This window comes from Lampetra planeri, chromosome 3 (assembly GCF_965212315.1).
Source record: "Lampetra planeri chromosome 3, kcLamPlan1.2.h2, whole genome shotgun sequence".
Lineage (NCBI taxonomy): Eukaryota > Metazoa > Chordata > Hyperoartia > Petromyzontiformes > Petromyzontidae > Lampetra > Lampetra planeri.
Window position 1 is genome coordinate 28,265,664 of NC_136109.1, and position 27,503 is coordinate 28,293,166.

The following is a 27,503-nucleotide window of genomic DNA, read 5'->3' on the forward strand; positions in this document are numbered from 1 at the left end:
CCATGGCCAGGGACCAGTTAGTCCTGCCGGCCTTCCCCCCATTGGGTCTTCTTCTTTCGTACGGCTGCCGTGGTCGATGCAGAGCAACAACTTTCAATTTCACATTCAGAGGCGGTCAAGCCAGATAACGGAGCCAGGAGCAGCCGAGTGCATCATCGCTGCGACGTCTCCTTCGTATGCGTGGGTCGTGGAATTGCGTCGTTCCACGCCTGTTACCACGGTCCGTGCTGGATGGCCACAGTCGCACCACCGCCACTACTACTCGAGATGTTTTCCTTTCTTCCATTTGCACATCAGCTGATCCGCGCGTCAGACGAGAGAGAGCGACATCTTTGACGTCACAGACCCTGTGTGTGTGCGCGTGTGTGTGGGTAGCGGTGGTGTGGCGGTTAGCGCTGCGCTGCGAACCTGGCGACCCGGGTTCGATTCCCGCTCACGGCCAACACCGGTGACGATTATTTGAACCGGTCCTGGGCCTCCCCTAGGTCGACTCGACCTGGTGCGATGTGTAAATATCGCCACGAGGGAGACAAAGGCGGCCGAGCGTGGTGTTGGCCACCCACCCCCTCGTGTGCCGTGCCGGCCTTCATAGGTGCTCGCTAACAGCACTTGCCCCTACAGTCTGTTACAGGCTACACGGTGGATCTGTATCTTTGTATTTGTGGGTAAGACGAGAGGCGGGCTGCAGTCTACGCACTCCGCCTGCTGGTGAATGCCCGCGTGGACGTTCCGCGTAGTTTGTTGGCGACGGGCCCCCCCTGCAGTTACCGTCGCGTTCGCAGAGAGGGAGCCACTCCGCTGCGCCCCATTGCAACGCGAGCCTCACCCACGACGACTCCGACCCAACGAGCCAATCGGTCACGAGTTATGTCCCCCTCCACGTGACACTCACCCGAACCAGCGAGCGGCGACCAATCAGCCGCAGGTACGAGCCGTCCCCACCGGCCCCATGCCATTCACTGTGACCTCCGCCCCACAATTCACATTTTTTTTAAAATCCCTCTTTATTTTTTTTTCAGTATTCATTGCTGCAGTTCATATTTACAATGTTTGTGGGTTTAAAAAAAAAGACACGTGCGAGGGGGCAACGCTTTATTCTGTACAAACCGAACAGATGGATTATTAGAGGCGAACAGCTGGTTGAGACTTAAGCTCTAAAAAAGGCTGTCTCGGGTGCAAACCAATCCGTTTCAAAGACAATGAATATATTACCAGAGCATGTTTTTTGTTTGCATGTTCACCACAAGTATGCGGACATGATTCCTTGCAAAAGGTTTCTGTTTGGTGTTTGAACATTTTAACACCCGTTTTATTGCCAGAAGTGGTAAAACCTATTCTTATACGTTGATACTGGCAAGGTCCCATGTTGGAACAGATGGAGTCCCACCTGTTTGCTGTCGGGGATTGATATTTCCTCAAACGTCGACGAGAATGGAGTTTAACAAAATCTCTGTGCGGTCCACCAACCCCTCGCTGCTGCCTCCACAGTGCTGGGTACAACGCCTGGCACGTCCCGCCCCAGCAGCCTCCCAATCCCAATTCCTAACCAGGCTCAGGACCAGCTCAGATCTCCAGCTCACAACTCACGTGTTTATTATCCATGCCCAAGAATCGAACTCGGGTTGCGGGGTTCGTAGTGGCTGTTGCGTCAACCCCCCCACCTCCCACCCTTCTCCTCCCACCCAGCCACTTTCTATCCGTAGCGTAACCTCTCCTTAACCTGTGGGACCGCAATGGGCAGATTGTTGTAACAACAGAGTGTTCGCCAAATAATAGACCGGGCGGCTGTAAATCTTGGCCCCCTGTTGTTTTCCGTGACATGCCTGAGCTTAGCTCCTATAGAGACTGTTGGCCCACGCTGTGGCGCAGAAACAACGGAATACTCGACCACGATCTGGTCTCGGCCGTCCGACTTCTCATGAAGTCTTGAGCAACACCTTTTGTCGGTGGCGTGTTTGTGTGTGCTGTGTGTGTTTGTGTGTGTTGTATGTGCACGGCCGCACAGTTGGGGGTGTTTTGTGTTTTGTTTCACGCCCTTTGAACAACAACACAAAGAATATTTACCTCTTAAATGCTGTTGTAGCAGTAGAAATTTTCTCTGAACGTAAGTGTACCTTGTGGCCGTGCCCTGGTCAAGACGTGAATCGTGATCTCCTGCTCAATTGGAGGCATTGAGGCTTTAGCTTTAATTTCTCGTTTTACAGCCCTGAGCCAGTGGTGGGCATTACACGTTTGTTGTAACGTTTTGAACATTCTGTAAAATAAATAAAGAGTTTCACAGCTCATCTGAGTCATCCAGTTTCAATAAATATTATGAGTCTGAGATCCCCATGGATTTTCATAGACTGAGTCGTGATGACGCCGGGCTCTTGATTGCGGTGAGTTGGTGATCTCGGCACGGTCAGTGGTGACTGCCAAGTTATGGCGCCATCACCTCCAATTTGGTTTTCGATTCGTTTGTAGTAACGTACCGATTCCCGGTTGGCTACGTACGGTGCGAAATAATCTCAACGTGCATTACGATTCAAATGGAGTTGTCACTTTGTTATGAGAGCCTCAAATGTAAAGTGGGTCCGGTTTATGCTTAGAGGTCAGAGCGACGAGCCTGAGCGCGGGCCGATCCATTGGACATCCACTGCAGACTTCGCCACAAAGTGGTGCTAATTTTATCCACCCCCGTTAGGGATGATAGGCGACCTCCCAACAAACCGGATTTAATTTGTTTACGGTACTTCCAAAGCGTGTTGCCGTTGCGTTTCATCAGCCATAGCCACAGTGACACCCTACCCACAATGCAAGAGTAAAAACTCATCACGTGCCATCTCGTGCGGGGGTCACGTGAGGCCGGTGGAATCTCGGGTAAACGCGGGACATTTCTCGTAAATTTTAAACGATAATAAATGTTTTGTTTGTTTTACTATCAAGGAGGAGGAGGAGTGGCCGAGCCGCGTCACTGACGTGGGCCCTGCTGCATGGAATGAATGGAATGGGGCCACTCCTTTTATTCCAATTCCCCCTCCCCCGCCACGACCCCCACCACCCCCCACAGCCCCCACCGCCTGAACAACTCGGTAGCTCTGCCACAAACTAACTCGTTGCGACATCAGCATCTTGCGGCGAAGAAACAAACGACCCTGTTATCGTCAACATATCTGTACAGGCCTTTGTCAATCTACCGCTAGATGCCACGCGCACCAACCTGGGTGCCCACACCACCAGCTGATTGTATCGCTCCGTCTGCGCGGTAGTCGTTACTCTTGCGTGGGTTGGGTGGAGGGATGCGTTCCCTCCGCAGGCTGAGGTGGACGGGCCGATGGACATCTACGCGAACTTTTTAAATCCCTCTTAGGCCACATTTCATCGGTGGCACGCGAGGGACAATGCCGTGCTTCTAAAGCCGCCTGCGTCACCTTGCCGGGCAGCTGTCACCTCGCGTGATCGCACCGAGGGGACGGTGCGATGCGCGGGGTTTAAAAGGTCCCGAAGCACCGCTTGACAGATATATATATAAAAAGCTGTAGGCATGGCTGATAAATAAAAAAACATGATAATAATTTACAGACCCTTGTGTTAATCCGCTGCTGGATGAAAGCCTTCCCTCCCCCGTGCCTTGTAGTCATGGAGCTTTTTTGGGAGATTTGGTGATGATTTGGGAGATTTTTTATTTTGGTGGGGGGAGAGGAATCGGGCAAAAGAGGAAAAATTCGGCGACACGATGTGATCCCGGCTGCTCCCTGTCTCCTCCTCCTCCTCCTTGCGCCGCTCATCTCAAAATGAGGACTCTCAGCAGGTGGTGACAATTCCACATTGCTGTGACAGGAGGTGGTCTATCCATAGAGTGACTTCCCACGAAGTGGTAGAGCTTGCCTTGATTTTGCCGAAATTCCATGTTTCAAATGGCACAAGGTTGTACTCACATCATCTATCTCAGATCGTTAATGATGGGCCGATAAGTCGACGCACCGCTGACCGAGATTAGAACTTGCAACCGACATGTAAAGTAAACTCATCACTGCACCGCCTGCACTACTGATTACGCCTGCATGGAAATAATAAAAATTCATTCTGACACTGCAGTCAAACTCATTGCTCATGCTGGGCCTTCAAACGTGCACTGTGAACGCAGCGAGGGGTTGGTGGTTTAACGCACAGATGTTGTTGTTTGTATGCTTTCCCCGTGGTAGCGTGGGGTTTTTCTCCAGGTCCTCCGGTTTTTCCCTCCACATTAGAATCAACATGCATTTTTAGTGTTTGGCTGTTATACATTTCCATATGATAAGCCACTTCGTTGAGCTATCATTTGTGGCCAGGGCGCTTCTGAAAAAAGAGCTACATAGCTCAGTGGGCCTTACCTGATAAAAAATAAAAAATAGTTTACGGTGTAGTTTTAGCAGACACTCATTAGTTAGCTGCAAACATCTTTATATACAGAGGACTGCAGAGCTGGCTCATCGCCTGGCTGCCTTTGCCTGTGGAGCCTCAGCGAATGTGAGATGCAATTTGCATGAACGACGGCGCTGGGTACAACACACCACAATTGTTAAGCTGCGTTAAATTTATTTGAGGCCAGTTCTGTTTGCGAACCCCAATGATGGCCGGTGAACCTCGGCAACGCCCAAGCTAGGCTCCTCGTACCTATTGTTCCTGGTGGTTAGAATGCAAGTGGGCAGCACCACGAGTCGAACTCGGCTCATCACAGCTGTCGTGCACTCTGAGAACAACTCACACCTGTCAACATTCTCACCAAATAAGACAAAGATCCCCTGTATAGCCGATATGAAATCTTGGCGATCTTGCTGTAATCGAGCACCTGTGAAGGCCGGTGCAGTGGACGTGGTGATCAGAACCATTCCCGGCCGCCTTTATCTCCCCAGTGCTGATGTTTACTCACTGGATCAGGTACTAATTTGAGGCCCAGTCGACCTACGGGAGGCCCAGTATTGGTTCAGAACGTCGCCACTGACGTGAACCGGGACAGGGAACTGAACTCGGGCCCAACACGAGTTTCCTGTCGCACGAGGTCACGGGACAGACGCAGGTGTTATGGGTTGACTGAGATGACTGGCAGATGCACCACCTATGCTCCCTGCTGTCATAAACACGCCACAATGCGCGCACATATGCATACCACTATGCAAACATACACGCATACATACGAATGCCCCGCGATATACACACACACGCACGCTTCAATACACACACATACCAAAATCCACACACATACCAAAATCCGCACAAAAGACTAAGGTCCCCCGTGTAGGTTACATAGACTGCTTGGGCTTGAACTCACCTGATAACCACTACGCTATCACTCCCAACCAAACATGTTTACCTAAACGTCCAAACACTTACGCAATGATAAAGACCCCCCGTATAGCCTGCAACAGACTGTTGTGGCAAGTGCTATTAGCGATCACCTAATGAAGACCGGCATGGTACACGAGCGGGTGGGTGAGTTGCCAACACCACCACGCCCGACCGCCTTTGTCTCCCTAGTGGTGATGTTTACACACCGCACCAGGTACTCATTTGAGACACCATTGGAACCTCCTTTGCCTAGATAAAAGGGTAAAAAAACTAATTATTATACTAATTTGAGGTTGAATCGACCGAGGGGAGGCCCAGGACCGGTTCAGATAATCGTCAACGGTGTTGGTGGCCGTGAGTGGGAATTGAACTCGGGTGGCCAGGTTCGTAGCGCAGCGCGCTAACCGCTATGCCACCGCCCCCCCACGCACCGCACTAAACACACACACACGGACCCTACTAAACACACACACACACACGCACCCCACTAAACACACTCACACACACAGATAAGGATCGCCATTGTAGCCTCTTTTAAAAAACCGCAGTATTGTTAGCGAGCACCCATTAAGGATTGTACGGTACGTGAGTGGGTGGGTCGCCAACACCACTATTCGCCTTTGTCTCCCCAGTGCTGAAATGTGCCCGCCGCACCAGGTACTAAGTTAAGGCCGAGTCTACCGAGGGGGGAGGCTCAGGACCGGTTCTGATTTCACCCGCCACGATGTCGGCTTCGGGTTTGGAACTCTGGTTGCTAACCGTGGCACGTTTTCTTTATTTACGCCACAAGGTCTTTGAAACCGAGAATAGCCCTCGCTGAGTCTCGCTTATGTATGAGGGGCTTCGCGGTGACGAGATGTTAACTCTAGATTTGAAGCTTTCGTGACTGCAAGGAATCATATTCTTAGGTTTTTTCGGTAAAGTCACGTAGGTAAAACATCAAAATTAATGAAAATAAAATAAAATAAAACAAAAATCACGACGTTTCGGAGGCAACACAAGTCTCCGTCATCAGGTGGGACCGTCACAGCCGGAAAAAACCTAAGAATATGAGATGTTAACTACCTCGCCTGGTATAGAGGAGGTCGCGGGTTCGATCCCAATCCCGACCCTGACACCTGCTGCTGTATATTTGGAGTTTGCGGTGTCGTTCTCTCCGTGGTCGCGTGGATGTTTCTCCTCGCCCTCCGGTGTTTCCCTCCACGTGTAGAATCAACGTGCGTATTTGGCTACCGCTATAAATGTCCACGCGATGACGAGCCACTTCGTTGAGCTATCATTTGTGATTGCCAAACCGCTTCTGAAAAGAGCTAAATAGCTCAGTGGGCCTTACCCTGGTAAAATAACAAACAATGTTTTAGTTTTGTTTTCATGGTTCTCCCAGGAGGGTCCTGTCTTGTTTTTTATTCCTTCTAGTCGGGGTCGACGATTTCCAGGTCCTGAGTCATTAACCGGGGCGCGTATTTCAAATTTGTCAAATTTGAACCGTGACGCCAGGATGTAATGGCCTAACCCTGGCCAAGGCCCTCACGGCGGCGTCCTTCAACGTCCACCGATCCAAGGGGTCCGCAACCGGCAGGAGTCGCCGCGTGTGGCTCTTTAAGGGAACTGATTCGTGAGACGGTTATTTCATTATTCATTAAGTGACCACCACCCATCTCGTATTCGCCACATTGGATTGTGCGGCGGCTCTTGAAATATTAAGTTTTTTTGACCGAATTCGAGAAAAAAAAACACTCCCTTCTTGTTACGTTGATTGTCGACCCACCCCCTGAACATGAGCACAAGAGGGAGGGAGGGTGAGACGATGGGAGCGTGAGGGGGGGGGGAGATTTGGGGGGGGGGGGGATTTGGGGTGGGAGGGGGACGTGGGGGTGGCGGGGGGGGGGGTGACATTGCTCACGTCCCTGGCGCCGAGAGAGAAAGGAAGGTAAACTCGTTTGACGAGATGACATGCGAGTTCCATGGCTCTGCTCCTTTACTTAAAGGGCAGCCGCGCATTTCGTGAGTGGAGGGGGACACGGGGGCAGCTGCGAGCGCCACGTCGCCGTGGGGCAGCGAGGGAGTTTCGATACCTTTTGACGTCAACTTCCACAATCCACAGCGCTCTTCAAATATTTTCAATTTCGTCGTTTCGTAATCTGGCGTACGAACCCGCTCAGCAAAGACAGATAAATAAATAACAACGTGCGTGCCGCATCCGGCCCAAACGATGGCAAAATCAAATGGCCGAGGGCCGACGGCATGCGTGGTGACGACGCTGGCTGCCACGTGCCCGGCTCTGACTGCCACGTGTTGGTGGTCACCGGCTAGGCCCACCATCGATGTCCGATGTGGTTGGGTTTCTGTCCCCCCCCCCCCATCTCTACTGGTCGTGCCGACGTGCGGCGTCAACGTCGAACATCTCTGTGCCTGAACAACGCGCAGGTGCACGCAGCCCCCCCCCCCCGCATCGCAGAGCGAGTGTGTTCATGGAGCCGAGCTCGGAGCAAAAGATACGAATTGCGGGAGCGAAATGTTGCATCACCGAGTTGAGTCTTGGGCGTGACCGAGTGACTTGAGTGCAGGAGCCGACAACACAAAGACAAAGACCCCCCCACCCCCACCCCACCACATGTATCGTGTAGATACTCTTTGACGGGCTGCTGAGACAAAGTGCTCCTTCGGGCGCCACGGCGCGCGAGGGAGTGGTAGGTTGCTCACCCGAGCCCAGCCACCTTTGTCTCCCAAGCACTTAGGTTTACATAGCATCCAGGTGCTCGATTTAAGGTCGAGGTTGGAGGCCCAGGGTAACGGTTTAGCGCCTTCTCGTCACTCGGGTGGCCAGGTTTGTGGCGCTTTGCGCGAATCACTGCGCCACCGCTCCCCACAGCGCGCGCGCGCACACACACAGAGGGGATAACGTGACACGGTTTGACTCCGTGACGCGGGGGATCTCGGGGGATAATGAAACAGTCGGGAACAATCATTAATACCTGTACTTTTATTATTATTATTTGTGATAAGTTTATTTTTTAAATCGACCAAGTAAACATTCCAACGTCAAGCCAACGTCGGCCCTTCGACGTCCCACCTGTTTACCGTGGGACAACCACTCGCACTTTGCACATTACGCACCGTTTCTTCATAAACCCACTCTGTCTTAAATAAAAAAAAAATACTTTACAAAAATAGATTTACAATTCTACACGAACGCATCGAGGAGAACAGTCCCTACACAGATGGCAAACGGAGTCAACTTTAAAAAAAAAAAATCGTAAACCGTTCACTACGATAAAACAGTGTTGCAGTTAAGAGCACGTAAATAAATGAAAGCCGTAAGATTTGTTTTCCCCCGACGTTCTTTCGGCGAATGGGAAGAGTGGTGCAAGGCACGAGGTTAAACAGTCGTGAAGAGCCGCATGTGGACTGGTCCGGGGGTAATTGAGAAGGAGTGCCGTTGATGTCCTCCCTGTGGCGAGATGTTAACTACCTCGCCTGGTATACAGAAGAAGGTCGTAGGTTCGATCCCGACCCAGAGGCCCTGGACAGATTAACACGGTGGCTTTCGCGACCAATATTATCCATTATAGACGTTGTTTTGGCTTAGATCGCGTAAATATAAATGCGTCGTTAAACTACCCCACACAGCTAATTCGTAAGGTTTGTCAACAACTTTGGCTGTCGCCTGATGATGCTGGTTGTAATAACCGGCGAAACGTCGTAGTCGAATCGTAAACGTTGTGGGTTTACCCCCCAGCACACCGGTGTGCTGAACTCGTAACGAATTGCTATGTTTTGTTTACGCGACAAACCTCACCAATTTTTGGGTGGTGGCGGATTTAACGACACATATTTTACGCGATCTAACCCAAAAAAATCCCTCTACGCATATTTGGAGTTGAAATGTCCTCTCTCTCGCTGTGGTGGCGAGGATTTTTCTCCGGTTTTCCCCCCGACAATTATAAATCGTCTCTCGCATAGACTCGCGTTTGAGCGATGCAAACGATAGAAGAAGAAAATAAATAACAATTGAGATTTTTTTTTGGTATCATGACGCGAAAGCCGATGGTCCCGAAATGGCTCCAGCGTGAAGGCATCACAACACCGGTGGGACGAACGCGTGACTGCATAGCCAGGGGACGCCTTGGCCTGAGAACACGGATCCCAGAGCGACTCGCCCACCTACACGCGCAGGCTGTCTCGAGATAGGCGTGCAGTTTAAGCTAACCTTAACAATGTTTTTTTTTAATTTAAAGCTTTCGTGACCGCAGGGATTCATCTTCTTGCTTCTTTCGGTAAAGTCACGTAGAAGGGAAATAATAAAATAATAAAAATAAAACATCATACAATAATTCTCACGACGTTTCGGCCACAACGCAAGCAGCCGTTGTGGCCGAAACGTCGTGAGAATTATTTTGTTATGTTTTATTTTTTTTATTTTATTATTTCCCTTCTACGTGACTTTACCGAAAGAACCAAGAAGATGAATGTTTTTTTTTTATTTTACCAAGAAAGGCCCACTGAGCTATATAGCTCTTTTTCAGACACAACCTGGCCGGAAATGATAGCTCAACGAAGTGGCTTATCACGTGGAGATATATAGCGGCCAAATACCCTGATCGCAAGTCGATTCTTCTAAATGTGGAGGGCATAACCGAAGGACCCGGTGATAAATCCACGCTACCACGGGCAGAAACTCCAAATATACCGGCGTCAGGGTCGGGTTCAAATCCACGACCTCCTGTATGCCAGGCGAGGTAGTTAACATCTCGCCGACCCGCCCCTGGAGCAGATCTGCGAGCCAACCACCCGCCACTCAGGGGGGTCCCTCCTGACGAGGTTGGGCCAATTCGTTCTTGGATTTGTATAGAGGTCGCAACAGCCAGCGACTTGCGTCCGACACACGCGGATCAAACGCGCGCGGCGCTGCATTCCTGCATCTCGATCAGGGTGCACTCCCCATGCAGCAGCAAAGCAGCGGGGCTCTGATTGATGATCCGGCATTCACCGAATTCACGACTTGCCGGCGGTCAGTCGCCCACTTGTCATTCTCTCATCGCTGCTACCACGATTACCGACCCGTGAACTTAACTCATTGAGTCCTCCCCGCCATGCCGAGGACTCGGTCCGCCAATCGGAATGTTCCATTTGATGGGCACTCAACCACCACCACCACCACCGCAGGTCACAACAACGCTTCTCTCCTCACTCCGCTGGCCGAAGGGAATCCCTCCCATTCGTCTCGATTCCCCCTACATCCTTCTAACCGGGCTTACTCCCACAACCCTGTCAACTCATCCTGTCACACCTTCAGTGGTGCTGTTTGTCAGCTGGTCGCTTGGCAATCCGTGCCTTTGGGCACTGCGCTCAGCAAACAACTGCGATTTAAAACAACATCAAGAAAAAAACATTCCCTCTCGTTGTTATTGTTGTTGTTGTTTGGTGACTCTTGCCATGAGGTTAGAACTCCGTCTCTCTGCGGTTCTTCCGGACAGAACCACGAGCGAAAATCTGTACTGATGAGACAAAGACAAAGGTCTCCCGTATAGCCTTGACATACGTTTTCAACTGGTCCTGGGCCTCTCCTGGGTCGACTCAGCCTCAAATTAGTACCTAGTGCGGTGTAAAACACACCGTCGCTAGGGAGAAGACAAAGGCGGCCGGGCGTGGTGCTCGCCACCCAGCCACTCACGTGTGCCATGGCCGACCTTAAGAGGTGCTACTCGCTCACAGCACTTGCCCCGACAGTCTGATACAGACTATACGGGGGATCTTTGTATTTGTGTGTTTTTGCGGGGAAACACAAGCGTTGCGTGCGTCCAGTCACTCTGGCGACGTGAGAATGCTGAGCGGTGGCGCAAGATCGAGCGCTGGTTGGTGATGAGCATCGCGTGACAGACCGCGTGGCTCTGGTCGTCCACATGCTGGCTGCTGCTGCTGATAAATAAACTTGCGGGCCCATTGTTAATCCGCTGCTGGACGAAGGCTTCCCCTGTGCCCGTAGCGGTCATGGGGGTGGGGGGTTGCTTGACCGTAGCGGACCGCGCTGGTCGGTGCGGGTTTGGTGGAAGACCGAGTCGGGTGTCGCTCGACGCTGCGAGCGGTGACCGGTACGTGAACTCGGGCCCTGGCCGAGAAGTGAACTCGCAATGCCCTAACCGCTGCGCCACCGCTCCGCGCCCCCTGCCGATCAACATGAGGCCGTGAATGAATGTGCCGAAGGATTTTCTGATGAATCCACTGCCACCCGCTACTCGAATGTGGCAACTCACAAAATTAATCGAGCGGCCACAATCAGTATGATCACATGAAACATTATACATTTAAATTAGAATATCTTATCATGATATTGCGTTAGTAAGTCATCATCATTAGCCATTGTCTATCCACTGCTGGATGAAGGCATTCCTATGTCGATCATCAACACGATTTATTTATTAAATTACTCAATTTATATTTTCCTGGTGATGGCCCACTGAGCTATACAGTAGCTCTTTTTCAGAAGCGACCTGCCTACAAATGATAGCTCAACGAAGTGACTTATGCTGTGGAAATGTATGGCACGTTTCCAAAGTGAATAACCCGGAGAAAAATACACGCGACCACGGGTAGAGAGAACACGAAAACTGCAAATATACAGCAGGCGCCAGGATCGGAATCGAACCCACGACCTCTTGTATACCAGGCGAGGGAGTTAACATCTCCTAGCCACCGTGGCGGACCGAGTGGCGCTGCTTGCCACCAATCATCTCACCCAGGGCGCTCTTGCAGATGAGACTCACACCCTGGTCTCCCAAGGTTTCGCCCGGCCACACCGCAATAATGAACTCGTCGCTAAACCCCGCTGCGCATTAAACAGATCCGATTGTCGAGGTGCAAATCGCGCAATCCTCTTGACGTGCGTTACACAACCGCGGCTTGCTCTGCACCGAACGCTTTAGTGCCGTATTCGATGCGCGGTGCACAACTTTGCCGGAGGCGTTTAAAGCTCCTTCTGGTGGGCACGACGCGGTTTGGACTGCGCGTGTCGTGCACACAGACACACGAGAACACGACAAACATCCCGCCTGCAGCCTCAACAGACTGTCGGGGCAAGTGCTGTTAGCGAGCACCTATGAAGGCCGGCACGGTACACGAGGGGGTGGGTGGCCAACACCACACCCGGCCGCCTTTGTCTCCCTCGTGGCAATGTTTACACGCCGCACCAGGTACTCATTTGGAGTCTGAGTCGACCTAGGGGAGGCCCAGGAGCTGTTCAGATAATCGTCACTGGTGTTGGCCGTGAGCGGGAAATAGAACCCGGGTGGCCAGGTTCGTAGCGCAGCGTAGCGCTCACCGCTACGCCACCGCTGCCCACAACGGACACACAGACGACACGCACGCACGCACACACACACACGTAGTCACGTCGTGTTGTTTGTCCGCCAATAATGAAACGCGCCGTTCCCGACAAAAAATGTGAATGACGACAGGAAATAATCACGGAACTCGTCGGCGAAAGTTCCCCTCCAAGTTAAAAGCTTCATCTACCGCACGGATCGTGATATTGTAAAGGTAAAGGTGCAGCAGTGTCTTGCTCTCTCCGCTGCTGGTGGAAGGCTCCCCCCCCCTCCCCAATTGGAGAGAGCTCCAGAGAAGCTCACCGCCCCTGTAGATGGTGTTCGGCCTACTCTTTCATGCTGTCGAGACAATGTTGGTAAAGGTGGGAGTGCCCACGTTTTACCCAACCACATGCAACATAGACCTGCAGAGATTCCGCACCTGGAGATTAGCGCGGTGGGCTACGCACGGAACGAAAGAAGCTCAACACACACACGACGGTATTCGGCCTACTCTTCCGCACTACCCAAAACATAATCAACAAAGGAAATCCGCACATCGCCCGCTACGGGGCTACGCTCCCTGTGCGCAACGTCGAAGGTCATCAACTGATTTGTGGTATAAATACAAAGTGCGCATATAGTACACGGTGCAAAGTTCCAACTTTGCTCAAACAACAACAGCGAAACAGAATCCCGCTAATGGGCATAAGACACCGTGGACAGGACGAAGTCGTGCATCGTGCCTGGGTGCAAGACGCAATCACGTTGGTCCACATCGCCCCCCCCTCCCACTCTCCCCCCGCGTTGAATTGATCAGCTTCATGTCTGTCGCGCTCGCTACGCCGTTCGTCAAAGTCGCCCAGTGGGGACGGGTCAGAGTCACCGACTCCCCCCCCCCACTCCACCCCCCACCAACTCTGCCTGCAGCTCGGCGCGAGGTGTTTCCCGTTGCAGGGTCTTGGCCCAGAAGCCGTGACCCAGACTGCTCGCGTCACACCTCTCCATACCTGCGAAACGGAGAACGCGACCACACCGCGTCAAGCAGGGCGGTGGTGTTGGGTGTGGTGGTTGTGGTGGTGGGGGTGGGGGTGATGGTGCTGGTGGTGCTGGGGGTGGTGGTTGTGGTGATGCTGGGTGTGGTGGTTGTGGTGGTGGGGGTGGGGGTGATGGCGCTGGTGGTGCTGGATGTGGTGGTTGTGGTGGTGGGGGTGATGGCGCTGGTGGTGCTGGTGGTGCTGGGTGTGGTTGTTGTGGCTGTGGTGGTGGGGGTGATGGTGCTGGTGGAGCTGGTGGTGCTGGGTGTGGTGGTTGTGGCGGCGGTGGCGGTGCTGATGGCAGTGGCGGTGATTTGCCGCTCCGTCCTTCACAGGTGTGCTACTCGCTAACAGCGCCTGTCCCTCCAGTCTGTGAAGGCGAAACGAGGGGATCATTGCCTATCTTTGGTGCCGGCGGTGGTGGCTACGCTGCTGCTGCTCGTCGCTGCCTGTAACCCGGCACTGTGGAGGCAGCAACGTTGGGTTGGTGGATCACCGCACACGCGGACTTTGCGATAACCCCGTGGGCGTGGAGGAGGAGGAGGAAGCATCGCCTGGCTTGCCAGGAGAAGGTAGTACGGCAAGTGGGCTAATCGCCACCTGCTGCCATCGGTAGTCTGGGCTTAGGGTGGCGTCACTCCCTCGCGCATTGCCATGGGCGTCGATGAGGTGCCGTACCCCAGGCTCTGCCAGGAGAATGCGGTGCAGCAAACAAAAGAAGGCGTGGACTCCACCCATTCCTTCTAGATTTGAAGCTTTCGTGACTGCGAGGATTCATACTCTTAGGTTTTTTCGGTAAAGTCAAGTAGGTAAAAAATAAAATAAAAGTTAATAAAAGTTAAATAAAAATCACGACGTTTTGGAGGCAACACAAGCTTCCGTCTTCAGGTGGAACCGTCACAGCACGAAGACGGAAGCTTGTGTTGCCTCCGAAACGTCGTGATTTTTATTTTACTTTTATTAATATAAATGTTATTTTTTACCTACGTGACTTTACCGAAAAAACCTAAGAGTATCCACCTGGTCCCTCTGTTTGGGATAGAGAAGTGCCCTTCACTCATTTTCAGAGGGGGGCAGGGGGGTTCCTTCGCCGATAAGACGTCGTCAGAGTGAGCACCGCCACACATTTAACACCTTTGAGGTTTGACAGCAGCACGATGATGCCCGGGGGGTGTTCTCAATCTTTGCGTATTGTCCCGGGGGGGGAGGGGGGCTTTGCAATGCAGAACACCGGGATAGAGCGTTGCCCCCTGTCGCACACGTGGGGAGGGGAGGTGATGAGATGCAGAGCTTTGCAGCGCAGGGTGCAGAGGAGGAGGCAGAGGAGGAGACGGAGGAGACGTAGGAGGAGGAGGAGGCAGTGCGATGTTGTACCGAGGAGGTCGAGGAAGTGCGACCATCACCTCTGCGGACGCAGGGGCGGCTTTGGAGGGATCGGAATCCGGGCCAACATCTCCTCCAGGAAATTGATGCGCACCGCCATGTAGCAACTCACCAGCACCAGCAGCAGGACGCTGCGCACGCACGCACAAACCACGACAGAGATGGAGATCTCCCAGGTAGCCCTACGTAAACTGTCGGGGCAAGTGCTGTTGGCGGCTACCTAATCAAGGCCGGAATGATGCACGAGGTGGTGGTGTGGTTAGCACAACGATCGGCCGCATTTTTCTCCCTCTGTCCTGATGTGTTTTTTTTTTTACAAAATACACGAAGAACCTAAGGCTGAGTCAACCTAGGGGAAGACGGAGCCTGGTCAGTGTAGAGCGCACTTGCCACTGATATTCGCTTCCCGTGATGGGGAATCTAACTCGGGACGCCGGGTTCGTAGCGCGGCGCGCTATTCATTACACTGACTCCCCCCCCTGCCCTCCTGCCCCCCGTCAGTACAAACAAACACCAGCCTCCATCCACCAGTGGGACATCACCAGGCTCGGTGTGGTTTGAGGCCACGCACGCGCACGCACACAGAGAGTACAAAACAACAAAGACAGCTGCACCGCTCCAATTCCGAGATGAGCAGCAGCAGCAGCAGTCCAAGCAAACAAGCGCGGACGCCGTTCGTGAACTCTGCGCTAAGCAAGCAAGCACTCGCAGTGGCATTCCTCATCGCGAGGGGCGGCGAGGCGGAACGCCGGGCCCCTGTTTACCACGGCAATCTCCATCGCATCTACGGCGATAACATTACAAATACACACACACACACGTCAAGGCAGAAAGATAAAAGACCCCCCCCCCCCCCGTATAGCCTTAATAGACTGTTGGGGCAAGTGCTGTTAGCGAGCACCTATGAAGGCCGGGACGGTACACGAGGGGGTGGGTGGGTGGCCAGCACCACGCCCGACCGCTTTTTTCTCCCTAGTGGTGATGTTTACACAGCGCACCGCAAAGACACACACAGCCATCAAAGTCATCTTACCCGGAGTACCAAGACACGCGGGCACTGGGACACTGGGGCACCAGGGCAGCAGGGCACTGGGGCACCGACTGCCGTGGAGACCCCGAGTCGCTATGGTTACCGCACAGGGGCACGTGTTCCTCACTCATCTTCAAAGGGGGGCCCCACTAGACATCATCAGTGGGCGAGGGCCGCCACACATATGAAACCATTGGGGGGTTTGTGGCAGCACTATGATGATGGGGAGGGGGGGGGGGGGTGGTGGCCGCACGCCAGGGTCCACCCTAAAGGCCACCAGTGGGACCGCCAGTGGGCCGCGGGGCCACGCAACGGAGGACACTGTCGTCAGAGGGTGGCACTCACATGAAGAAATAAAGCCAGAGCAGAGACAGCGATCGCTTCTTCCCTGCTGGGCCGGGGTCCGTGAGCGCGGGGGACGGCCACCCGGGCGGGCCTTTCACGTGGCCGTTGCACCTGGGGGGGTCTGCGACAGACAGACAGGGAGAGAGCACAGAGCACAGAGAGAGCACAGAGAGAGAGAGAGAGCACACACACACAGAGAGAGCACACACACACACACAGAGAGAGAGAGAGAGCACACACACACACAGAGAGAGCACACACACACACACACAGAGAGAGAGCACACACACACACAGAGAGAGAGAGAGAGAGCACAGAGAGAGCACACAGAGAGAGAGAGAGAGAGCACACACACACAGAGAGAGCACACACACACACAGAGAGAGAGAGAGCACACACACACAGAGAGAGCACACACACACACACAGAGAGAGAGAGAGAGCACACACACACACAGAGAGAGAGAGAGAGCACACACACACAGAGAGAGAGCACACACACACACACAGAGAGAGCACACACACACACACAGAGAGAGAGCACACACACACACAGAGAGAGCACACACACACACAGAGAGAGAGAGCACACACACACACAGAGAGAGAGAGCACACACACACACACAGAGAGAGCACACACACACACACAGAGAGAGAGCACACACACACACAGAGAGAGCACACACACACAGAGAGAGCACACACACACACAGAGAGAGCACACACACACACAGAGAGAGCACACACACACACAGAGAGAGCACACACACACACAGAGAGAGCACACACACACACAGAGAGAGCACACACACACACACACAGAGAGAGCACACACACACACAGAGAGAGCACACACACACACACAGAGAGAGCACACACACACAGAGAGAGCACACACACACACACACAGAGAGAGCACACACACACACAGAGAGAGCACACACACACACACAGAGAGAGCACACACACACAGAGAGAGAGCACACACACACACACAGAGAGAGCACACACACACACAGAGAGAGCACACACACACACACAGAGAGAGCACACACACACACACAGAGAGAGAGAGCACACACACACACAGAGAGAGCACACACACACACACACAGAGAGCACACACACACACAGAGAGAGAGAGCACACACACACACACAGAGAGAGAGCACACACACACACAGAGAGAGAGAGCACACACACACACACAGAGAGCACACACACACACACACAGAGAGAGAGCACACACACACACAGAGAGAGCACACACACACACACAGAGAGAGAGCACACACACACACAGAGAGAGCACACACACACACACAGAGAGAGCACACACACACACACAGAGAGAGAGAGCACACACACACACAGAGAGAGCACACACACACACACACAGAGAGCACACACACACACACAGAGAGAGAGCACACACACACACAGAGAGAGCACACACACACACACACAGAGAGAGCACACACACACACAGAGAGAGAGCACACACACACACAGAGAGCACACACACACACACAGAGAGAGCACACACACACACACAGAGAGAGCACACACACACACACAGAGAGAGCACACACACACACACAGAGAGAGCACACACACACACACAGAGAGAGAGCACACACACACACAGAGAGAGCACACACACACACACACAGAGAGAGCACACACACACACAGAGAGAGCACACACACACACAGAGAGAGAGAGCACACACACACACAGAGAGAGCACACACACACACAGAGAGAGAGCACACACACACACACAGAGAGAGCACACACACACACAGAGAGAGAGAGCACACACACACACAGAGAGCACACACACACACACAGAGAGAGCACACACACACACAGAGAGAGCACACACACACACACACAGAGAGAGCACACACACACAGAGAGAGAGCACACACACACACAGAGAGAGAGCACACACACACACAGAGAGAGAGAGCACACACACACACAGAGAGAGCACACACACACAGAGAGAGAGAGAGAGCACACACACACACAGAGAGAGAGCACACACACACACAGAGAGAGAGAGAGAGCACACACACACAGAGAGAGCACACACACACACAGAGAGAGAGAGCACACACACACACACACAGAGAGAGCACACACACACAGAGAGAGAGAGCACACACACACACAGAGAGAGCACACACACACACACACAGAGAGCACACACACACACAGAGAGAGAGCACACACACACACAGAGAGAGAGCACACACACACACAGAGAGAGAGAGCACACACACACACAGAGAGAGCACACACACACACAGAGAGAGAGAGAGCACACACACACACACAGAGAGAGCACACACACACACAGAGAGAGAGCACACACACACACAGAGAGAGAGAGCACACACACACAGAGAGAGAGAGAGCACACACACACACAGAGAGAGCACACACACACACAGAGAGAGAGAGAGCACACACACACAGAGAGAGAGAGAGCACACACACACACAGAGAGAGAGAGCACACACACACACAGAGAGAGAGAGCACACACACACACAGAGAGAGCACACACAGAGAGAGAGAGCACACACACACACAGAGAGAGCACACACACACACACAGAGAGCACACACACACACACAGAGAGAGCACACACAGAAAGAGAGAGAGCACACACACACACAGAGAGAGAGCACACACACACACAGAGAGAACACACACACACACACAGAGAGCACACACACACACACAGAGAGAGCACACACACACACACAGAGAGAGAGCACACACACACACAGAGAGAGCACACACACACACACAGAGAGAGCACACACACACACAGAGAGAGCACACACACACACAGAGAGAGAGAGCACACACACACACAGAGAGAGCACACACACACACAGAGAGAGAGCACACACACACACACAGAGAGAGCACACACACACACAGAGAGAGAGAGCACACACACACACAGAGAGCACACACACACACACAGAGAGAGCACACACACACACAGAGAGAGCACACACACACACACACACAGAGAGAGCACACACACACAGAGAGAGAGCACACACACACACAGAGAGAGAGCACACACACACACAGAGAGAGAGAGCACACACACACACAGAGAGAGCACACACACACAGAGAGAGAGAGAGAGCACACACACACACAGAGAGAGAGCACACACACACACAGAGAGAGAGAGAGCACACACACACAGAGAGAGCACACACACACACAGAGAGAGAGAGAGCACACACACACACACACAGAGAGAGCACACACACACAGAGAGAGAGAGCACACACACACACAGAGAGAGCACACACACACACACACAGAGAGCACACACACACACAGAGAGAGAGCACACACACACACAGAGAGAGAGCACACACACACACAGAGAGAGAGAGCACACACACACACAGAGAGAGCACACACACACACAGAGAGAGAGAGAGCACACACACACACACAGAGAGAGCACACACACACACAGAGAGAGAGCACACACACACACAGAGAGAGAGAGCACACACACACAGAGAGAGAGAGAGCACACACACACACAGAGAGAGCACACACACACACAGAGAGAGAGAGAGCACACACACACAGAGAGAGAGAGAGCACACACACACACAGAGAGAGAGAGCACACACACACACAGAGAGAGAGAGCACACACACACACAGAGAGAGCACACACAGAGAGAGAGAGCACACACACACACAGAGAGAGCACACACACACACACAGAGAGCACACACACACACACAGAGAGAGCACACACAGAAAGAGAGAGAGCACACACACACACAGAGAGAGAGCACACACACACACAGAGAGAACACACACACACACACAGAGAGCACACACACACACAGAGAGAGAGCACACACACACACAGAGAGAGCACACACACACACACACAGAGAGCACACACACACACACAGAGAGAACACACACACACACAGAGAGAGAGAGCACACACACACACAGAGAGAGCACACACACACACAGAGAGAGAGCACACACACACACAGAGAGAGCACACACACACACACACAGAGAGCACACACACACACACAGAGAGAACACACACACACACAGAGAGAGAGAGCACACACACACACAGAGAGAGCACACACACACACAGAGAGAGAGAGAGCACACACACACACAGAGAGAGCACACACACACACAGAGAGAGAGAGCACACACACACACACAGAGAGAGAGAGCACACACACACACAGAGAGAGAGCCGTCACGTTAGCGGGGCCCAGTGCCACAGCTGCCCACCTCCCATCGCGGTCGCGCTTACTGCCCTCCGTGAAACTGTGTGCACGTGGTAGGTTGCGTCGTCGTGACCATTGTTGTTGTTGTTATAATAATATCAAATGAATATCCTTCTTCTTTCGTATGGCTGTTGATTGATGTCGATGCAGAGTAGCAACCACAACTTCGCATTCAGGTGGTCGAGCCGGACAATCGCGCCATGAGCAGCGGAGTTATATCGCTACGATGTCTCCGTCGTGTTTTTGTGGATCAGGAGTTGTGTCGTTATTCGGTGTACGGTCTGTTCCGGATGACCACTTTCCATTTGTGCATCAGGTATCCGCATCTGCCGTGGTGTGTGCAGTGGATGCGGTTTAGGGCGGACCGTGAGCTTTCGTGGAAGATCAAACACAGAGGGATCTTCTGCGCTGGATCTTTCACGACAAAGTGTTTTTTTGTTCGTGAGTCAAAGACATCGAGAGGCATGCCAGGAAGCTCAAAGTGAGAGCGCCAAGCTGCCACGTCTGAGGTTCTGGGTTCCAATCCAGGCAGCGTCCAATTGTGGAGAGTTGAGATGGCCTCAGCCCGACGGGCAGGAAAAAAAGCGGGCACATTAAAATTTGGTTGTGCACTAGAAATGTTGTTCAATCATTTGGGGCCGTCGTGCTGTGAAAGCTCTCGGTGGGGCGGAGTGTCCGGCCGTGCGGCGGTGCAACCGCGCGGCAAAAAAGGCGGCCGTCAAAACACTTTTAATTCGCCACTTGAAGATGGAAATTTGGTAATGGCCACGTAGGGTAGCGCTACGTATGCCCCCCCCCCCCTCCAATGCGTAAGGGTTGCGTTAGGAGGGGGTGCGGGGGGGGTGAGAGGTGCGGGGGCCGACGGCGTTAAAGATTTGCCTCCCATTTGGTCAGCGTGGCAGAAAGTAAAGCCACGCAGCCGGTCCGCATTTCACGGGTGCAGCCGTCGAGGTAAATTAAATTCCTCACCTTTCTTCGCAAATACCTTGATCACGGTACGCTGGCGTCGTTGCGGGGTTTGAGGGGTGGAGGGTGGGGGTGGAGGGGGAGTTGGATGCATCGCAGGTATCCAAAGCTCGCTCACCTCTGCCCGAGTGGCCGCTCTCGGCTCCGTGGGTCTGCGAGCCGCCCTCGCTGTCGGATCGCGGCGTGCTCCCGCGGCGGCCGCCGTCTGAGTCGTCGTCCTCGCCGTTGTCGTAGTGCGCGTCCGTCGCGCCGTCTTCGCCGTTCCCGAAAACGACAACGCGGAGCGAAATCAATTAGACGATGAAATGTTTCCATTTTGTTGCCAGGGAATGCCCCCGCTGAGCGTTGTGGGTAGTTTTTTTTCAGCAGCGACCTGGTCATCGCAAATGAAAGCTCAACGAAGTGGCGGCTCATCGTCGTCACGTGGAGATGCAGAGCAGCAGCCGAATACTGTGAACGCTTGAGGTCGATTCTAAACGTGGAGTGGTAAAACCGGAGGACCCGGAGAAAAATCCACGCGACCACGGGGAGAGAGAGACACGCAAACTCCAAATATACAGCAGGCGTCAGGATCGAAACCCACGACCTCCTGTATACCAGGCGAGGTAGTTAACATCTCACCACCGACGCTTGCACGCTGTGATGCCTCCAGGCGGAGGAGGTTTTTTTTGGGGGATGGGGGGAGGGGGGTGGGGGGAGGGGGTGGGGTGAGTCATCGTGACCCCGAGTGGCAGAGTGGCCTAATAACCCCGGTTGGGTACGTGGCTAGCAGACGAGGGAGAGGCAGTAGCTGCGGCGATGGTGATAATGATGATGGTGGTGTTTCGATATTTATACCCGAGGTGTGAAAAGCGTTTGTCGAAGTCAAAGGTGGCGACGCTGGCAAGGGCAGTGTCTGCTTCGTCGTCGTCAGAAGAAGAAGAAAACATTTTAAAGTAACGCTGTACCCCGCCAATCGCAGCCATGGCCCAGTCGGTGGCACGTCAACGATGAGAGCGGGCGGTAATTACCACACTTTAAGTGCGGCTATGAATCCCTCTACGAGTCTACGGCGATAACTCTGCAAACTACAAACAACAACAACGATCATAGCAAGTCACTCCTCGCAGTAACACGGCAATTACAGTTTACTGATCTGGCAGAGTGTTGTGGCTGTGTGGGGTGGAGCGAGCAGCTCGTAATCGAAAGGTTGAGAGTTCAAGTCCTGGTCAGTGATGGTCGACTCAGCAAATCATCCATATTTGGGGTCGATAAAATCGGTACTATTTTGTGCGGATGTCAACGGTGGTTATCTAATGTTTGAGACTCGTCCTCGCCATAGGGACCTGGAATTTACATCGCTTCAATGCTCTTTGGAGCAGGAAACCACGTTGACTTGTTTTGACACGTGACTAGAAAACACACGCTGGAGCAGCTACCATCAACGTAATAACACCTCCGATGAGCGCGGTTGGCTACGTACGGTGCGAAAGAAACCCAACATGCATACGTACAACACCACAACTTTGTGCAACAATGCATCCAATAGACTAGATACAGCAACCACAAACCCGCTAAAATATTTTCAAGTGCTGTTTAGAATCACGAGCATATCAGCCGCTGATGTTGGAGCTGATAATGGGTGCAAAACCCCGATGTTCATCGTGACCCCTGGGAGCCTCCTCACCCACTTTGTGGGGACCCGCCCCTTGCCCCCCCTCGTGTTTAGTCTGTTCACGTGCCCCCCCCCCGCCCTCGCACCGACCCGACCTGCTTCTGGTGGCAGCCTGCAATCGGCCCAGCGCCCGCATGAAAACATCGGCCGACGAACACGACCACGAGGGAGGAGGAGGAGGGCTCCCTCCCTCTCTCCCTCCCTCTCCCCCTCTCTCTCTCGCGCGCGCGCGTTTTGCGAAAAATTCGCGTTCTTCTCCGACGTGTCACGGTGGGCTCGGTGCGTGGTTTCATTTTTTTCGCGGGCGTAGGAGTCGAACGCCGACGAACTCGACGTGGTTGTTTTCCTCGAGTCATAATGATGACTTGCAAAAGAAGCTGGTGGCGCAGTGATTGGAACACAATGAACCCAGCAAAGCTGACCTCTGTTTCAAAATAATAAAATAAACCCACGGCTAACGTCACGTGCGAGTCATAAGTGAGCCGGCCCTGAACCCCCCCCCCCCCACCCGCCTTCATCAACACGCAGTGACCAGCGTGGTGAAGTATGATCACAATTGCATTATTGTCTTCATGACTTTTTGATGATGTTGCGTTAACGTCGCGTTTTATCACCATTACGGTGTCACTACTGGTCGTGTCTGAACTGGTTCTGACCCCCACACTCCCAACACCTTCACCGACCCACACTGACCGGCGTGGTGAAGTATATTTAAGCAACCATCCGTGTGCGTGGTGCACGTGCGCGCGCGCGCGTGTGTCCGTCCGTGCGTGCGTATGTAAGTGTGTACGTTCATCCCTGTGCGTGCGTCCATGTGTGTTCGTGTGTACGTGTGTCCGTGTGTACGTGTGTCCGTGTGTCCGTGTGTACGTGTATACGTGTGTACGTGTGTCCGTGTGTACTTGCGTACGTGTGTCCGTGTGTCCGTGTGTACGTGTGTCCGTGTGTGTCCGTGTGTGTCCGTGTGTACGTGTGTCCGTGTGTACGTGCGGCCGCCGTGACGCAATCGCGGCAGCGGGAGGCCCCGAGTCTTCCGAGAAAGAGACAGTGGCTCCCGCGGGGCGCTCGATGACCCCCCACCCCACATCCCGTCCCTCCCCCGCTCCCCCTCCCACCTTCAACCCACATCACTGAACTCGCGCGTATTTGTCGCGCCCTGCCCTGATTTGCATCTCTAACATGTTTTTGTCTAAGGCATCGGTTCTTTTGGAGCCCCAAGTCGATGGGGAGAAGGAGCGGCTCGGCACGCCCAGGGACGAACTGCGTGGGGCCCACCACCTCCTTATCTCTTTTACTTATTTTATTTTTAGTGATTTGCTCACCCTTTCCCCATACTTTGTACTCCCTATCGTGTTTTTTGGATTGTTAAATTGTTTTTGTAACTCCCTGACCCGCGACCTGCTGGATGTATGTGAAAGAGATCTTCAGAGCTCGTCGGATTTCTCCAGGATAACGAACACGTTCTAAAGATTCTAAACATTCGGATTCATACCGAGCCTCGGCCACCCAACAACCTGGAAATGTCCCCTCCTGCCCCGCCCCCCATTTCAAACGAGCTCGCAGAGTTGCGAGGAGTGTTGGTGGTGGTGAGGAGTTGTCGTGGTGGTGGGGTGGAGGGGGGCAGTGTGAGGAATGGGGGGGGGCAGTGTGAAGAGTGGGGGGGGGGGCAGTGTAATAAGTGGTGGTAGTGGAGGGTCAGCGTGAGGAGTGGTGGTGGTGGTGGGGGTGGAGGGGAGCCGTGTGAGGAATGGGGGGGGGGGGCAGTGTGAAGAGTGGGGGGGGGGGGCAGTGTAATAAGTGGTGATAGTGGAGGGTCAGCGTGAGGAGTGGTGGTGGGGGTGGAGGGGAGCCGTGTGAGGAATGGGGGGGGGGGCAGTGTGAGGAGTGGGGGAGTAGTGTGACAAGTGGTGGTGCTGGTGGTGGATGGGGAGCAGTGTGATGAGTGGTGCTGGTGGTGGATGGGGAGGGAGCAGTGTGATGAGTGGTGGTGGTGGTGCTGGTGGTGGATGGGGAGCAGTGTGATGAGTGGTGGTGGTGGAGGGGGGCAGCTTGATGAGTGGTGGTGGTGGAGGGGGGCAGCTTGATGAGTGGTGGTGGTGGAGGGGGGCAGTGTGATGAGTGGTGGTGGTGGTGGAGGGGAGCAGTGTGATGAGTGGTGGTGGTGGATGGGGAGCAGTGTGATGAGTGGTGGTGGTGGATGGGGAGCAGTGTGATGAGTGGTGTTGTCAGTGAGGAGGGGGGTGGGGGGTGGTGTTACCGGGCGAGTCGATCCGAGGCGGCGTGTCGCATTGCGTGCAGTAGCTGCCCTGCAAGTCTCCGCTGAGCGGAGTCCGAGCCAGCGCCTGCTCCTGGCACGAGGCTCTCCGCCTGACGCCGCCGCCGCTGCTGCTGCTGCGTGAGAATTCCTCCGTCGGGTTCTGCGTCGGAGGAGACGACACGAAACAAACCTCGCGACTGGCGGCCCATTTGTTTGTCCTCGTTTAGCGCGAGGGTTACGTGAGCGCAAGGAGGGAAGGAAGGTGCTGCTGCTGCTGTGTCACACAGGGGTAGAGTCCGCCCATAGTCTCACAGTCGGGGGGGGGGGGGCATGCTGTACGTATGGATGTTAAACTTCTTTAACACCGTATGTAGCCAATTAAGCACATGTTTTCATATATATATACACAGGGAGGTGCAGATGTCGTGTGACCTTTATTTAATCCTCTAAAACGTATTTTGTTTTTAAAGCCAAAAACAGGGATATGCAAGGGTAAAAAAAATACTTTTTTGATGGGGGGGGGGGGGGTGATCAATTAACTGGGAGGGTCACAAGACATCTGGGACCACCACCCCCTGCCTGTATAAATCCTGCGACGTGGTGGGTATGAACACAGTACGGGCGACGGGGATAGTCCAGTCGGTCCGGTCGGTCCGGTAGAACGGGTGGGCGAGGTGCGCACGCGGCAGTCAATGATTTACCAGGAGCAGCGACCGTGGCCTTGGCCTTCGTGAGGGCGCGGAGCGGCTGGGGTCTGGGCAGGGCAACGCTGCCTCGGAGTTGTGGTCCTGTCAGGGTCACGGCGGAAGGGGGGCGAAACGCGTTGGCCGGGGGAGCAGGTATTGATACCCCCCCACCGAGCTATCGCAAAGAACGGAGAACCCTGACGAAAATCCACGCGACCACGGGCAGAGAGATCCTACAAACTCCAAGTGTACAGCAGGCATCGTCAGGGTCTAAATCGTACCCCCGACCTCCTGTATACCAGGCGAGGTAGTTAACATCTCGCCACCTCTGGCTGCGGCTACTGCCCACCGCTGGTCAAGCGCCTACTGTTACAGCCAGCCGGTGACACCCCCACCCCCCCCACCCCCCCGTGAAAATATTTCCTCGTTTTTGCGCCGTCCCCGTCTCACCTCCAGGTTTTTGCAGAGCGAGTGGAGGTGGTTGTAGGTGGTGTCGCGTGACATCAGGGAGGTGAAGCGGTACTGGGTGACGACGACGATGACGAGGACGAGGAGGACAGGGAGAGGGGGGGAGGGAGGCAAGAGGGTGGACACGTCGTGAGCGGCGGGCGACTTCTGGAAAAAATAAAACAAATTTGACGGGCGCACGAAATATCCCATCGTGCAGCAGCAGCAGCAGCGTTTGCAACGAGCGGCGCGGTTGACCAAGGGACCTTGCACGGCCCCCGAGAGATGTCCTTCCTTTTCTCCGAGACATTTCTCAGCAACCAGAGCGGGGGATTATTTTTCGCGTCGTCTCCTTGAGCCCAGTTGCACGGAAAGGCCGTGACGGGTCGCGCGGCGCGACGGCTGCGGAGCGCGCGGAATGAAAATCCGCGCGACTCGGGGGGGAGGGGAGGGTGGGGGGGAGAGGTCGTGTGAGGTCGCGGCACGATTGTGATTCTCTGTGTGATTTTGGAGAGCCCAGGGCGACTACTCATAAGATTGACAACAGCAACAACACAAACTCAACACATGTCTCTATAACACCGTGTTATGTGTGTGTTTTTTTACGTATGTTGAACTTCTTTCGCACCCTACGTAGCTAACCGTGCTTATCGGAGGTGCGGGGGAAGGACAACAAACTAAACACAAAAAGCAGTTCTAAAGAAATGAGTTTGCAATCAAAATGGTTTAAAAAGTGCATACCTCCAGTGGCGTCTGAATGAAGACAC

At 53.7% G+C, this 27,503-nt stretch overlaps 1 protein-coding gene across 2 annotated transcripts in view; it reads right to left on the reverse strand.

The window, feature by feature from the left end:
• Positions 1 to 8,275: 8,275 nt before the first annotated feature.
• The window catches only part of LOC144717199 (GRAM domain-containing protein 2B-like), a 38,892-nt gene continuing 19,664 nt past the window's right edge, over positions 8,276 to 27,503 (reverse strand). The window contains exons 7-13 of one of the 2 annotated variants that reach the window (XM_078592562.1): positions 26,740 to 26,811; positions 26,305 to 26,391; positions 25,604 to 25,763; positions 21,811 to 21,945; positions 16,404 to 16,524; positions 15,020 to 15,159; positions 8,276 to 13,618 (exon numbers count right to left, since the gene is read on the reverse strand). In XM_078592562.1, the coding sequence (XP_078448688.1) occupies positions 15,045 to 15,159; positions 16,404 to 16,524; positions 21,811 to 21,945; positions 25,604 to 25,763; positions 26,305 to 26,391; positions 26,740 to 26,811 (690 nt within the window). In that variant the 3' untranslated portion in view covers positions 8,276 to 13,618; positions 15,020 to 15,044. The remainder of the gene's footprint in view (positions 13,619 to 15,019; positions 15,160 to 16,403; positions 16,525 to 21,810; positions 21,946 to 25,603; positions 25,764 to 26,304; positions 26,392 to 26,739; positions 26,812 to 27,503) is intronic. The other variant, XM_078592561.1, reaches the window with a different exon arrangement.